At 42.9% G+C, this 14,579-nt stretch overlaps 1 protein-coding gene across 1 annotated transcript in view; it reads left to right on the top strand.

Annotated features, from left to right (window-relative positions):
• Positions 1 to 14,579, top strand: part of SARM1 (sterile alpha and TIR motif containing 1) — a 112,113-nt gene that overhangs the window by 85,572 nt on the left and 11,962 nt on the right. The window contains exons 6-7 of the mRNA XM_085876907.1: positions 2,449 to 2,551; positions 12,364 to 12,553. Of these exons, the coding sequence (XP_085733033.1) occupies positions 2,449 to 2,551; positions 12,364 to 12,553 (293 nt within the window). The remainder of the gene's footprint in view (positions 1 to 2,448; positions 2,552 to 12,363; positions 12,554 to 14,579) is intronic.

The raw sequence follows: 14,579 nt of genomic DNA, 5'->3' as shown, positions 1-14,579 counted from the left end.
GAGGTCCAGCTATCACTGGTACAACTTTGGCATTCTTCAGCTTCCAGGATCTTCTCGCTTCATTCTTGAGAACTTGGTGTTTGGTCATTTTCTTGATTTCTGCCTCGTTTAGTCCAAAATCACTGCTATTAACACCTCAATAAGCAATGCCCTCTTCTACTTTTTTGTACCTAAGCGTGATATCTGGTCGCAACACTTTGTTTTTGATGTTTACGCTCGATGGGATCATTAGGTCGTACATGAGCGGTACTTCCATGTTTTCAGTGATTTCTTTTGGTTCATATTCCCACAAATTTTCTGGAACTGGGAGATCAAAGTTTTTGCAGATGTGTCAGCGGATTACATTATAAACTCTGTTGTGTCGCTGTGTGTCAAGCTGTTCTGACATGAGTTTGTTTTTGTGTGTGTGTTCAATCATTAAGCATATCATTCTCTTTCCAAACCCCACCTCCACCCCTCGCTTTTCTCCTTTTTTTTTCATTCTCTCTCTCTCTCTCTCTCTCTCTCTCTCTCTCTCTCTCTCTCTCTCTCTCTCTCTCTCTCTCTCTCTCTCTCTCTCTCTCTTACGCACCCCCTCCTCGCACCCCTCCCTTCTGCAGTACAGCAACATTTGGTGAGGCAAAGCTCACCCCAGCCCCCCTCCTTGCTTTTCCCCCTTCCTAACTTTCCCTCCCTCCTGCCTCCCCTCTCTGCTCTCTTCCTCTCTCTCCCTCCTAACCCCCCCCCCCCCCCTTAATACCCCCTGTCAGTGAAGCGGCAGGTGGTATTTGCTCGTGTAAAATAAAATTGCACATTTTCAGCGGGTAAGCTACCACCCGATGTGACAACGCGGGGCCAAACGCAGTCGAGTGCGGTGTAAACTGAACTCCAGGCTGAATTTTCTGCAAGTCAATCGATATATTCAGTGACAATGTGAATACTTATGCCGTGTTTGCCCATGGGTTGCAAATGAACAACCAAGCAACTTGTAGAGCACTTGCCCAAGTGGTTTAATCACTCAAGCAAGTATTGTAACGAAATGGTTGATAATGAATGGCTGGCTTGGTAAGCAATTCCTGATCACCGATTGGTCATATTAAACACCTCCTGGAGAAACCCGAAATGTCAAACAATATCCAAATTGGACAAATGAACACTTTTTTTTAGCATTTGGAACTGCTGCAAAGTTCAATTCCAGAGTTTAAATTTTGAAATTTGGCTCATTTTAAGAGATTATCGAGGTTCGCAGTGTAGTAATCTTCATCTTGATGAAGCAGCACTTACATGGAAGGAAGGAAAGTTATGGCATGTGCAGAAATGAAAGAAAGCCATGAACACTGGTGTTTCTGGGCTTTGATACGCATTGCGATGTATCCAGCGATTCGTCGATATGATGAACAGGCATTCGATGATATGAGTGAGGAAAGTGAAACTAAAATAAACTCTATCGTTAAGAAACCATTGTGGTCTGTTCCAAGTCTAGGCATTGTAGAGCAGGCCAAAAAAAAAAAAAACATGGTGAATTAAGACCCCAGCGCGGGGCAGCGAGGTGTCCGAGGATGCGCATGATAGAGGATAATTAAATAAGGCCGTTACTTATCTTCAAAAGGGGTGTTAGATTTACACAAACACCCAGTTTTCATTCGTGCACTCCCTTGGAGTTCCCTTAGGATGCATGCAAAGTTTCAGGCCGCTAGGTTTCTTGGTTTTGGAGTTACGGAAGAGACACACACATCCTGACTGACTGCCACACACTGACATTTATTATTATAGATTTCCGCATTAAGTCCCCCCCACCCCCCAACCAACCCCCCTCCCTCACTTCTACCTGCAGACTTCTTTGCCCCACTAACTGTGTTTCTTTCCAACCTCTATCATCTCATCAGCTACTCCCAAACCTTTCACACAGAGAGAAGGCTGTTCTCTATAACATGAGGTTTTTTTGGTATCTTTCGGTACATTAATGGTGTTTTTGCATTCAGTTTTGCTGTTATCAGATACCAAACCGAGAATCACATTCGCTATATGTTGCAGTATATAAGTGAATGCTCAGAAAGATGTTCGAATATTTCAACAAAGAATCAATGATATAACGCATGGATCCTGTAATATTTGATTGTTTGCTTTGTTGGTAAATTTAGGTTGTCGAGGTCTCTCGGACCCTCCTCTCATCCTTCTATTGATTGATGATTCCAATTTGATGGAAATTATGTCATTGATGTTGTGTTGGGTGATGAAAATGAGCCATCCTACATCACTTTGCTTCCTGATACCCAACATTGTTTGTGGTGGAAAACAAAGTGCAGATTGTGAGCTCTGTGTTTGAACATGATTTTGGCTTGTTAATGAAGCCTCAAGGTGGAAACGTTTTCAGAACTGAATATTTAAAATGCTGCTTTTAATACAGCCTTCTAGGGGGTTGTTGTCTTGTTGTTGTTTTCTTTGCAGAGATCTCTTCTTTCTGTGCAGATCAGTTGTCATCTCCTCCTTCTCAGGCTGAAGCGGAGGATGGTCAGAGCTCGCTGAATGTTTTCATTAGCTATCGCCGTGCCACAGGCTCACAGATGGCGAGGTGTGTACTCTCTGCTCTTACCTTCTACTGGGATGTTCAAGTTAAAGAAACTCTTAATCCCTCAATCAAGCTAACCAGCAATCAGGCCTCAATATCTGTAATTGGATTCGCTACATATGTGCTAGATATCCCTTATTGTCGGGTTTTCCGTGTGTGTGTGTGTGTGTGTGTGTGTGTGTGTGTGTGTGTGTGTGTGTGTGTGTGTGTGTGTGTGTGCCTGCAACGCGAGGCTCCACAGCACGAACCAGCGAACCGATTTCGATGAAACTTTGCCAACATGTGGAATATATACTGGGAATGTGCGCGTTTGAATTTCGTTGTCATGCCAGCAACCACCCGTTGCAGTGCAGCGGCCGAAAAACCGCGTACAGTATTTTCAATACTTGTCCTTCAGTTTTGAGTGTAGAGAAACGAGACTTCGGAATTAAACACTTCGAGATATTTAGAAAATTTCACTTGAGCCGATTTTTGATTGAGGTTTTATTTTTCAAATGGTAGTCCTTCAAAAATCGGGTGTCTATTTACCGTCATTTTTTATGAGGGGCTTAGGAAAGTGGGCGGAGCTTTGGGAAAGTGGACGTGGTTGAGGAAAAGTGGGAGTGCTGTAGGAAAGTGGGCGTGGCTTATGGAAAGTGGGCGTGACTTATGAAAATATTGTGTGGCTCAGGAGGTGTGGTCAAACAAGAGCATTGAGAGAAGTTTATCGGGTTTTCCGTGTGTGTGTGTGTGTGTGTGTGTGTGTGTGTGTGTGTGTGTGTGTGTGTGTGTGTGTGTGTGTGTGTGTGTGTGTGTGTGTGTGTGTGTGTGTGTGTGTGTGTGTGTGTGTGTGTGTGTCTGCAACGTGAGGCTCCACAGCACAAACCAGCAAACCGATTATTTTTCAAATGGTAGTCCTTCAAAAACAGGGGGTCTATTTACCATCATTTTTTATGAGGAGTGCCAGTTGGCAAAATACGCAATAGGAAAAATCTTGCCAGGCAGAGGAACAATTGTATGTGAACCAATACGTCTTGGCAATGAATCTTCGTCGGTGGATCGGTCAGAATGAAAAGCATCATATCCAGCACTTCGATCCTCGCGAATCCCTCGTCGCCTACCGGCTTGTAATAAATGTTAGTGTGTTTCCCTCTGTCCTTCCGTCAATCCGTCCGTCTCCTCCATAACTCCAAAACCATGAAACCTCGCGGCCCCAAACTTTGCATGCACACTAAGAAAACTCCAAGCTGGTGCACGGATGAAAATTGGGTGTTTGGGTTTATTTAAACATCATTTTGAAGATAATTTAGGGGGTGCTCGTCTTGAAAAACCAAAATAAGCCTGACAAAGATGGTGGCACGCCATCTTGGTAAAGCCCTCTATCAGCTCGCAAGAGTCTTAAGCTGCCATTTTTTTTTGTTGTCCTGCTCAACAATGCCTTGGCTTGGAACAGGCCGCAACGATTTCTTAACAATAGTTTTTTTTCACTTTCCTCACTTGGATCATCCAATGCCTGATCATCATAGCTACGAATTGTTGGATACATTGCAATGCTTATAAACACCCGGAGATGCCAGCGTTCATGGCTTTATTTAATTTCCACACATGCCATAAACTCGAGAATCTTTTAAACCAAGCCGAATTTCAAAATTTAAACTCCAGAATTGAACTTAGCCGCATCTCCAACTCCGGAAAAGAAGGTGTTCATTTGTCCAATTGAGACATTGCATGGGGTTTCCAAGTGCATTGGTTCACAATGACCAATCGGTAATCGCTTGCCAACCCCGCCGTTCCATTTGAGTTTTTGCGTGAGTGCTCAAGCCACTCGGTGATCTCTCACCAAGCTGCTTGGTTGGTCATTTCAAAGCCACCCGAAGTAATTGCTTTGAAAAAAACAAACAACGGAATAGAAACTAACTTTCACCCTTTTAAAATCGTGCAAATAAATTATTGAAATATCAGCTGCTTTTTCGTATGCTTTTGTTACCTGTGTTGCAAGTAGAGCGACCTGTTTCGTGATGCTTTAAGAGCGGCGTATAATCAGCGTTTTCTTAATCTAATTGATATGAGAAACGGTATTGAATGAGACTCACCTTATTATCAGTGAAGAAGAAGATGAAGGAGGAAGAGATTTTCCACCCAGTTTTATGTAGAACACGGCGGTTAAAAGAAAACGTTACTGTTTGATTTTACCACCCCGGTCATGCGTTGGAGTCCCTGCAGTCTGGTTGTTGGTATGACCTGGTTCTTGAGGTGCTTCACCTGATTAATACGGCCAATTGGAGGGACGCAGCCATTGTCCTGTGCTGGATCCCTGCCCGCGTGGACATTGGAGGCAATGAAGCCTGCGACGACGCAGCCAAACGGGTACTACGGCCAGATTTTTAAACCCCAATGTTGTCAGAACTTTCAAATCTAATTCGGATGAACATCAACAAAAAATGGCAATTTCTGTGGGAGACCTTCACCAAAGGGGGATGGATCCTCTGTCTCATCCCTTCGACTCTCCTGAAGAGACCAGGCAATCCTTAATCGGCTCAGACTCAGACATTGCACTGTTCATTCCAATTTACATCGGACATGATGACACCCGTCGGGGTTCTGCAATCAGTGTAGGGTCCCCGAAGATTTGGAGCACATCTTCACTCAATGTCCTCGGTACGGAGAACCCAGATTGTCCCTTTTCCACACCACCCGAGAAATGGGGATCATCTGGTCAGACGTGCCAAATACACTTTGCCATCTGAGCCAAAAGCTTCCTCGACTCTGCAAACCGGTTTTAAAATTTACTAAAGAAACTAGGCTAACAATATAAATGCCCCAGTATTATTTGGCTTCAGCTCAGGTGTTTAGGTGCGTGGCGTATGTAGAGCCTCGCAGATCTGAAAACTCCATTAAAAATTAAATAAGTAGAAGACTTCCTTTGCGGTCCTCGTGTTTGCCTAATTACCTAATGAGCACGACAATGGGTCCTGGTAACGAATTCGAAACTTGGAGGGTCGGAGGGGGGAGCGAATGAAGCTGAATCATTCGTGACGTCATTCCATTCCACTGCGGTGTATAAATGTATTTCTACATTTCATTGAGATTTTCCTGTTCGAATCGACTTCTCGTATCGACATCTCTCTGGTGGTTTTAACATCTTTGAGATTGGAGTACCGCTTCGATTCATCTGGTAAATAACAAATATTTAAAAATAATAATAATTTTAAAAAACAAACAAAAATTTACACACAAAAAATTTACACACAAAAATTTACACGCAAAATTTTACACACAAAAATTTACACTCAAAATTCACACACAAAAAATTTACACAAAAATTTACACTCAAAAGTTCACAAAAAATTTACACGCAAAATTTTACACACAAAAATTTACACTCAAAATTCACACAAAAAATTTACACACAAAAATTTACGCTCAAAATTTTACACAAAAATTTACACAAATATCTACACACAAAAAAAGTTTGCCAGGTAAAGGTGTAAAGTTGTTGACGCCTCAATCTAAGGTGTGTGTGTGTGTGTGTGTGTGTGTGTGTGTGTGTGTGTGTGTGTGTGTGTGTGTGTGTGTGTGTGTGTGTGTGTGTGTGTGTGTGTGTGTGTGTGTGCGCGCGTGCGTCCGTGCGTGTGTAATCAGAAGGTTGTTAATTTGTTTTGAGCCGTTCATTGTCACGTATCCTTTCCTCACATCTCGTGGGATTGTGAGATGGACAGGTGACCATGATTGTTCGGGAGGGGAGATTTGAAGGCTTGAAGTTAATGTCATGAAGAGCTGAATATTACACTATTTCAATGAGATAATGAATAAATATGATAATACTCGCGTCCGTGTGTGTGTGTGTGTGTGTGTGTGTGTGTGTGTGTGTGTGTGTGTGTGTGTGTGTGTGTGTGTGTGTGTGTAACATTCCATTCCACCCATTGGTGGAACAACTGGCCTACTTCCAACCACAATTTCAACATGAAAAATCATACAGCCACCATGTTGCCAATCAGTGACAATTATTTTTTTAAATTTAATCCATTTTAAATTCGGGCTGAAACACAACAAAATGTGAGTAAAGTCAAAAGGGCTGTGAATACACCAACTGCTGCCACAGAAAGGCCCTCTGTTATCATAAAAGACCCCACTCATGCTATGCTGCCCACGGACTGATCTCACGTCTGCCATCAGGTAGGCCGTACCTGAGCTTGCAGACTCAACCACCAGGTTTCGGGCCAGATTCCCCCCCCCCCCACCCCCAAGGCTGTCCTCATCCTAAATAGCCACTAAATTGGACTCTGCTGATGGTCTGTGTTATACATAAATTGTAAAATTCTGAAATGCTGTAAATTCATTACTGTTGTAAATTTTCCATACTGTTGTTTGTGATAAATATTGTTGTATAGATGTATGTATGGAGTGAGAAGGCTGTTTGTGAATAAGAATTTCATTGTTTCTTAACCTTGGTTTTTAAACACATGACAATAAAGTGACCTGACTTGACTTGACTTGACTTTCTGAAGGCACTGTACATGACACTGTATATGAACATGTATTCAATCTCCCTATTGAGATGTTCTAACTTTACAAGTTTCTTCCTGTATGGGTGTTGTTTTACTGGCGTAGCATCTCCTACCTCGACACCATGATACACTAAGTCAGTACAGACAGGTACTTCTGTAAACAAGAAAGCAAAGTCATGAATCAAGTCTGAGACTCGACCCTGCTGTTCGGACGTCAAATGACCCAATTTCTGATCTCAGCGTGATAAAACCTCAGTGTTAATCAACCTCGGACAAGCGTTGTCCCTGATGTGGTCAAACATCACTTCATCACACGTATCATTTTGCTTCTGTATATTAACTACAGGTAAAGCAGGTGAGGCTGAAATCTCACTTTCTGGTTGCTCTCTGGCATGATAATTTTTTTTATCATGTTTATGTGACAGTCGTCTCTGCTGGCATCCACCTGGAGTTTACACGACATAATCAGTCTCACTGACTTTTCTTTCAATGGGGTAAGGTCCAAAATACCTTGCCTGGTATTAGCAGTAATACCAAAACCTTGTCACCAGGATTAAATTCTTTGTCCTTGGAATGTCTATCGTGCTTAGCTTTCATTTTATCTTGTGATCCCTTTAAATTAACTCGCTATTTCATGTGCCTTTGTCAATCTCTCTCTGAAATCAGACACATAATCCAGCAAATTTAACTGTGACTCCTCATGAAGCCACTGTTCCTTATAACCCTTCAATTGTCCTCGCACAGTGTGTCCAAACACGAGTTCAAAAGGACTGAAGCCCAAAGACTCCTGAACTGACTCTCTGACAGCAAACACCAATAAGTGTGTGTTACTTACACAAGAAAATCGAACACAGGTGGAGGCCATTCAACCCATCATGCCTGCGCGAACACCACACCAACACAAGATCCAAGGAAGAAAATACAAAAAATGTTCTAATTCATGAAAAAAAATTTTTATTATTATTATTATTTATTTATTTATTTTAATTTTTGTAGATTTTGTGGGGGTTTTTTCTTCCCTTCAGTGGAGGGGCATGAGCTTGGTTAAAAACACACACCATCAACCACACAACCCCCCCTTGACAAGACCCCCACCAACAGCACTCCGTACACATGTACACAATCACCTATCAATACTCAAACAATCTCAAAGTCTTGTCAACATCCCCATACCCCTCTATCTCCGTAACTTCCAGGTAACTTATCTACTTTTTCTGCTACCACGACCTCTCCAGGGAGACCATTCCATGCATTAACTACTCTCTGAGTAAAAGTCCCCTGCTTTGATACCGTCTTAAACTCTCCTCTTCTTTACTCTCAGGCTATGGCCCCTGGTTCTTTCACTCTTTACTCTGTTGAATAATTAATCTTCACTTATTTTATCTATACCCTTCATTATGTTAAACATCTCTATCATATCTCCTCGTAACCACCTCCTTTCTAGTGAATAAAGCCCTGTCTCCCTCAGCCACTCCTCATAGCTGAGTCGAGATAGGCCCGGAATCAATCCAGTAGCCCTATGCTGAACCCTCTCTATGGCATCGATGTCCTTCCTGAGTTGTGGTGACCAAAACTGCACACCATTCGAGATGTGGCCCTCACTAAATTCCTGTACATTGTTACCACCACCTCTTTTGAGTTATAAATGATCCCCCTCTGAATACAACCCAAAACCTACTTGCTTTACCGATAGCTGCCTGACACTGTGCTGCCTCCTTACCTCCCATATCTGTTGTCACCCCCAGATCCTTCTCCTGTGTGACACGCTCCAAAATGACCCCTTGCATCCTGTCATCTCTATTTTAATTGTTCTTTCCCATCCCCAACACCTTACACTTGCTCAGGTTAAACTCCATCTGCCAATCTTTTGCCCAATCTATACAAGTATCAATACTCTCCTGAATCATCCCAATCTTCAACTTCATCCCAATCCTTGTCACACTCAAAGGAGGAAGTTTGAATCATCTTTTCAAAGTCTGGTGGAACTTTTCAAAAGCCCCTTGCGACTCCGGATTGGAAGCACTTGACTTAACCTGTTTCACTCGCAACTAGTGTAAAACCTGTTGGAAAAGGTTTGATGTGAAATTTGATCCCTGATCAGACTCTATGACCTTAGGTAGGCAAACAAGTGTAAAGAACTTAACTAATGCCCTAACAATGTTTGGGGTCACCATTTTAAAGAGGTATCTCATCTGGGAACCTCGTGGATGCATGCATAATTATCAACATGTATTGATTGCATGCCTAAGTCTGTGGCAAGGGACCACCACAATCAATGATAACCCGACTGAATGGTTCATCATTAGCCAGAATGGGTTTTAAAGGTGCCTGAAGGAATCGTTTCATTCGGTTTCCCCACCATCTGGCATAAATGACAGGTTTTACAAAACTTTGCCACAAACGTCACAAACCTGGCCAAAAGAAATGGGTCAAAATGTTGTCACATGTTTTCTTCACCCCGAGGTGACCTGCCAATGGTATCTCATCCACTAAGCTCAACATCTCATTCCGCTCCAGTTGTGTAACCACAATTTGATAATGTACCTTCCATTCATCATCTGCTGATGCATTAAATGGTCTCCACTTCCTCCCATCCTCCCTCCCATTAACACCCCATCTTTCTTAAAGTAGCAAACTGGGACTTTGGTAACCTCCATGAGGACGCAATAAGTTAGCATTCCTTAGCTCAGAATCTTTCATTTGCTCTTCCATAAGTCTCTCTCTTGTGAGACTTAACTTTTCTGATTGGCTACCAGATTTGTCTTCTGGTCCAATAATATGATCATCACTCGCTTTACTAGTATCAACATCATCACTGACCAGGTCCATAAACATTTTCTCCAAAGTATCCACTGGTTTTAAGTCCACATCGTTTTTTCACTCCTCTCTCTCTTTGAGCACTTCCTCGACATAGAACGGAGTCATGACACATGACACAAACAATCAGGAATCTCCTGCTCTAGCTGTTCTGTGTTAATCTCAGCACTTGGTTCTTCCACCAGCTGTGGATTAATGGAGACTCCACTACCGGCGAAATCATTTCCGATGATAAAATAAACTCCTTCAACAGGAAGAGCAGACTGTAAGCCTTTAGTGACAGGTCTGGATACCAACTTGGACTTTCAGTTAAGCACCTAAGGTAGTTCATTGACAAAACCACCAACATCTTGTAACAGTACACTGGCTTCAGTCGTCACTCTCTCAGATAGCGGCAAAATGCTCTCCAGCATCGAAGACCGAGATGCCCCTGTGTCTCATTATTTTAACAGGTTGCTGATTTGCATCACCTTCAGCTGACACATAACCTTCTGTAATGACAAGCTTGTATCCCTCATTAATAACGTCTGAAACTGGAATCGCATCCTTCCTGGATGACCATTCAACAGTCACTGTTTGCAACAGGTGGTTTTGAGCATTAACAAGTGCAGTCGAAGCACCCTTTGATTGTGTATTATCATTTTGGTTTCTCTTTTACCAATCTATAACACTGAGAAATTATATGGCGTTTCCTCGTGGAATGTGCACAAACAGGTCCAGATGAATGTTCTGTGGATGTTTTCTGAACACCGGGAAAATCCCCTTTCCGGTCAGCAGGCATACAATTAATCAAACTTGGCATGTGAGTTTTCCAAAAGACCTTTAAGTAAGGGTTGAACTCCCTGACTATGTTGACTGTAACTCTCCAGGTTACTTTCATTTGAAAAACCCGGTTTGTTAAAATGGATTTTGTGAGTCAGAGCATAATTGCGTCAGCTATTGTTGCTGCGGTGTGAAATTTGTTCACCTTTCGTTCGTTCAAATGCATGCACTGCTTAAACCTCTCCACCAATTTCAACTGCCTTGTTCTACCAAATTCAGTCACAATTTCTTTGGAAGGACATCACCTATCAAACAAAATTTCTTTTTCTCGAGCAAATTCCACATGAGTGTCACTCTCTTTCTTCCTGCACCGCCTGAACTTCTGCCTGGACGCCTCTGGTACTAATTCATAGACTTTAAGAATATCAGTTTTCACCTCGTCATACCTCGTCAATCGGTAAAGCAGAGTAAATCTCTTGAGTTTGCCCCACAAAAACACTTTGCAATAACATAGTCCAACAATCCAGTATATAATAACATAATCCAATACTTCTCTCTCATTAAAGGGTGGAACAAGTCTCACATGTCTGTAATGTTCCAAGACCTTTGACTGGTCGACAGAAACATTGGGTTCAATACGGTTTTGATTCCATTCTCTATTTTAACAAGCAAAGGTACCCAGCATTGCCCGGCAATGCTGGGTCTCTCCATCCTCCCACCCATTCCCCTCCCTCATCCCACAAAGGAATTTCTGCAGCTTGTATATTTAAGTGTACATCATATATATCCAAGTTTGTGTCTAGGTCACAAGCACCACTCATTCTACAGGCCACACCTTCCCTTCTCTCCCCTGGCATCACAAGCACTGCCAATTAGCCAAGAATGCCTTTCACGCCAGTCACCCATGAATCCCCGCACTCTTTGTCGCTCTGTATTGCTATGAGGGTTCACAGCTGCCTCTGATGTACATTTGAAGACTGAACAACGCATCTTCGATCATTAAATAAAGGTACTGTTTTGAGGAAAAAAAGGAACATTGTGATTACCACTCAAACGAGATAATACATGTTTTGTTCACAGCGATTGTGACACTTGACTAAGATGCACCGCATAAGGCTCGAAGCGATATGGTTCCATAATTCCCCCAAAAGCGTTTCCATCACTAATTAGTCTCCAATAGCTCCTTCAAAATCCCACTGATCAGTTTCAACATACTGAGAACCTTCAGAGTTCCTCATGAAGGTGGAATCGGTATCTGAATCGGAGCTCAAAATACACCGTTTCCCCATTTGGATCAAGGTGAGTTCACTGTGTGACGTCTCTGGCGGAAATCGAAAATCGACACTTTAGGGCTTTTATCAGCACTTTACGATTGGCATAAAAATATTTCAATTTTTTTTTCCTTACAAATTAGACCATGATTGATGATTCTCAATGGTTTTCAGGAAAAACAATTTGCGTTTGTGTTCCCCTTTAAGGTTCTTACTTGAGGGAAGGGAACTATGTTTTGAGGCTTACAATTTCCATAAAGTTGAACATAGGATATTGTGAAATGAACATTATTTACAGCAATCCTTTAAATTATATGATGTTTTAGGAATAGTCGACACTGTATAATTAATAAGTGTGTGGATGTGTGCAAGTTGCTGTTGTTGACTGCTATCTCAACATGTGGGTGGGTTTCAGGAGGTGGAACAGAGACCTTCCATGTCTCGAAGCTTGTGATTGTGTGTGACAACATTTGTACAGCTTGTTGAAGGTTCATCTGCAGCTGTTGGGTTTCACTGTTTTCCTGGATGTGGAGAAGCTCACTGCAGGACCCTTTGAGGAAAAGCTGCTCCATAGTGTGGAATGCGCGTCCAACTTCCTACTCGTGCTCACACCGAACGCGCTGGACAAGTGCATGATTGATTATGAAGCGAAAGACTGGGTTCACAAGGTAATGGAAGGCGTTTATATCTATACTAATAAGTGTGTGTGTGTGTGTGTGTGTGTGTGTGTGTGTGTGTGTGTGTGTGTGTGTGTGTGTGTGTGTGTGTGTGTGTGTGTGTGTGTGTGTGTGTGTCCTCCATAACTCCAAAACCATGAATCCTTGCAGCGTGAAACTTTGCATGCATACTAAGGGAACTTCAAGGAAGTGCGTGACTGAAAATTGGTTATTTTGGTTAATGAAAACACCCCTTTCGAAAATAATTAATGGCCTTATTTAATTATGTCCTTCATTAGGTGCATCCTCGGCCACCTCGTTTGGTAACGCTTGGTAAGGTGTCTCCTGGGTAACCTCACTGGGGTCTGAAGCCGCAATTTTTTTTTAGCCTGCTCAACCATGCCCTTACTTGGAACAGGCCGCAATGATTTTTTGATGATAAAGTTGCCCCCCCTCCCCCTCCCCCACTTTCTTCACTCATATTATCGAATGCCTTTTCATCATAGCTACGAATCACTGCATACATTGCTTTTGTAAGTGCTCTTTCTCTGTCTCTGTCTCTGTCTCTGTCTCTGTCTCTCTCTCTCTCTCTCTGTCTCTCTAAATATGTCCGGACAAGAGTTTGTCTCCAGACATGTCAGAGCAGTGTTTGTCTCTGAACGTGTCTGGGTGGTGTTTGTGCCCAGGCAGCTTGGCTCAGGACGCATCCAGGCAGTGTTTGTCTCCGAACGTGTCCGGGCGGTATTTGTCTCTAGGCGGTATTTATAGTATGACTGGAAGAAAATGGATTTCATGCATTATTTTTTTCCACCTTCACTGTTATTCCATGCAGAAACATTTTTATGAGAGCATGAATCATAATTAACGCTCCACCGCACGTCTGCCTTCCCTTTCTCCCACCTCTCACTGCTTTCCCTTGCCACACCCCTCCTCACTCTCCCTCCCTCCTCACCCCCCTCCCTCCTCTCTCTGTCCCCCCACCTCTCTTTCTCTCCCCCTCTTTCTTTCCCCCTCTTTTTCTCCCCCCCTTTTCTACCCTCCCCTTTTCTCCCCCCCCCTTTAGTATTCCCGTCAGTGAAGCGGCGGGTGGTATTTTTCTCCCCTCCACCTTGAGTATTCCTTTCAGCGAAGCGATGTGTGGTATTTGCTGGTAGCTAATATAAGTACTGAGACATGACAGAAGTAGAGACTTTAAATTTATTCTTTTCATCTTTATAAAGCAAGTTTTACTCAGTGATTTGTACTAATATTCAACTATTTATTTACAGAAACGAGTTTGTGGGTAGTGCATGACAATCAACTATGCTTCTGGCCCATGAAGCATACAACCTTTGCGATTTTCAAAGAGGACGAATTGCTGGTCAATCGGAAGGTGGAGTCAGACAGTGTCAGACAGCTCAGAATCTTGGCATTCCGCTTTCTACGGTCAATCGGGTGATTGTGCAATTCACCAGCAAAGGCAAGAAATGCACAGCTTCCCATTCTGGTCGATCTGTGTCCTCATAAAGGTGTCTTCGAGTTGTCAAGCGGTGCATTGAGAAAACTCCCTGTTGCAAGGCAGCAGATGTTGCAGAGGAGGTCCAAAATAGCTCAGGAACTACCGTGCGGTACCTTCATCAACTGGGCGACTGTGGGAGAGCAGCTCGGAGAAAACCTCTTCTTCGACCAGCCAACATTCAAAGGAGAAATAAGTGGGCTGACGAGATGGCCACCAGACCCTTAGAGTTTTGGCAAACTGTCATTTTTTTCAGATGAGTCCCAATTTGCTCAATTTTTTGACAGTGGAGACGTATGGGTCTGGAGACTTCCCAGTCAAGAGTTCTCTTTGAACTGATTGCAGCTAACTTTCAAACACAGTGGTTTTTCAGTGATGGTGTGGGGAGTAATCTGAAGCACTGGTCATTTAGAGCTTGTGGAGTGCGTTAGCAACATCAACTCTACGATATACATTTCTATCCTTGAGGATGGATGTCTCCCTGTCTTCTCCACTGGTCAGATGGTCAAAAACAACACTCTGTTCATGGAAGATGGAGCTCCA

This window comes from Eptatretus burgeri, chromosome 4 (assembly GCF_056783735.1).
Source record: "Eptatretus burgeri isolate ZD-2024b chromosome 4, Ebu_testis_v1, whole genome shotgun sequence".
In the NCBI taxonomy this organism is placed as follows: domain Eukaryota; kingdom Metazoa; phylum Chordata; class Myxini; order Myxiniformes; family Myxinidae; genus Eptatretus; species Eptatretus burgeri.
The sequence above is the reverse complement of the archived record's forward strand: the minus strand, read 5'-3'. Positions and strand labels throughout refer to the sequence as shown.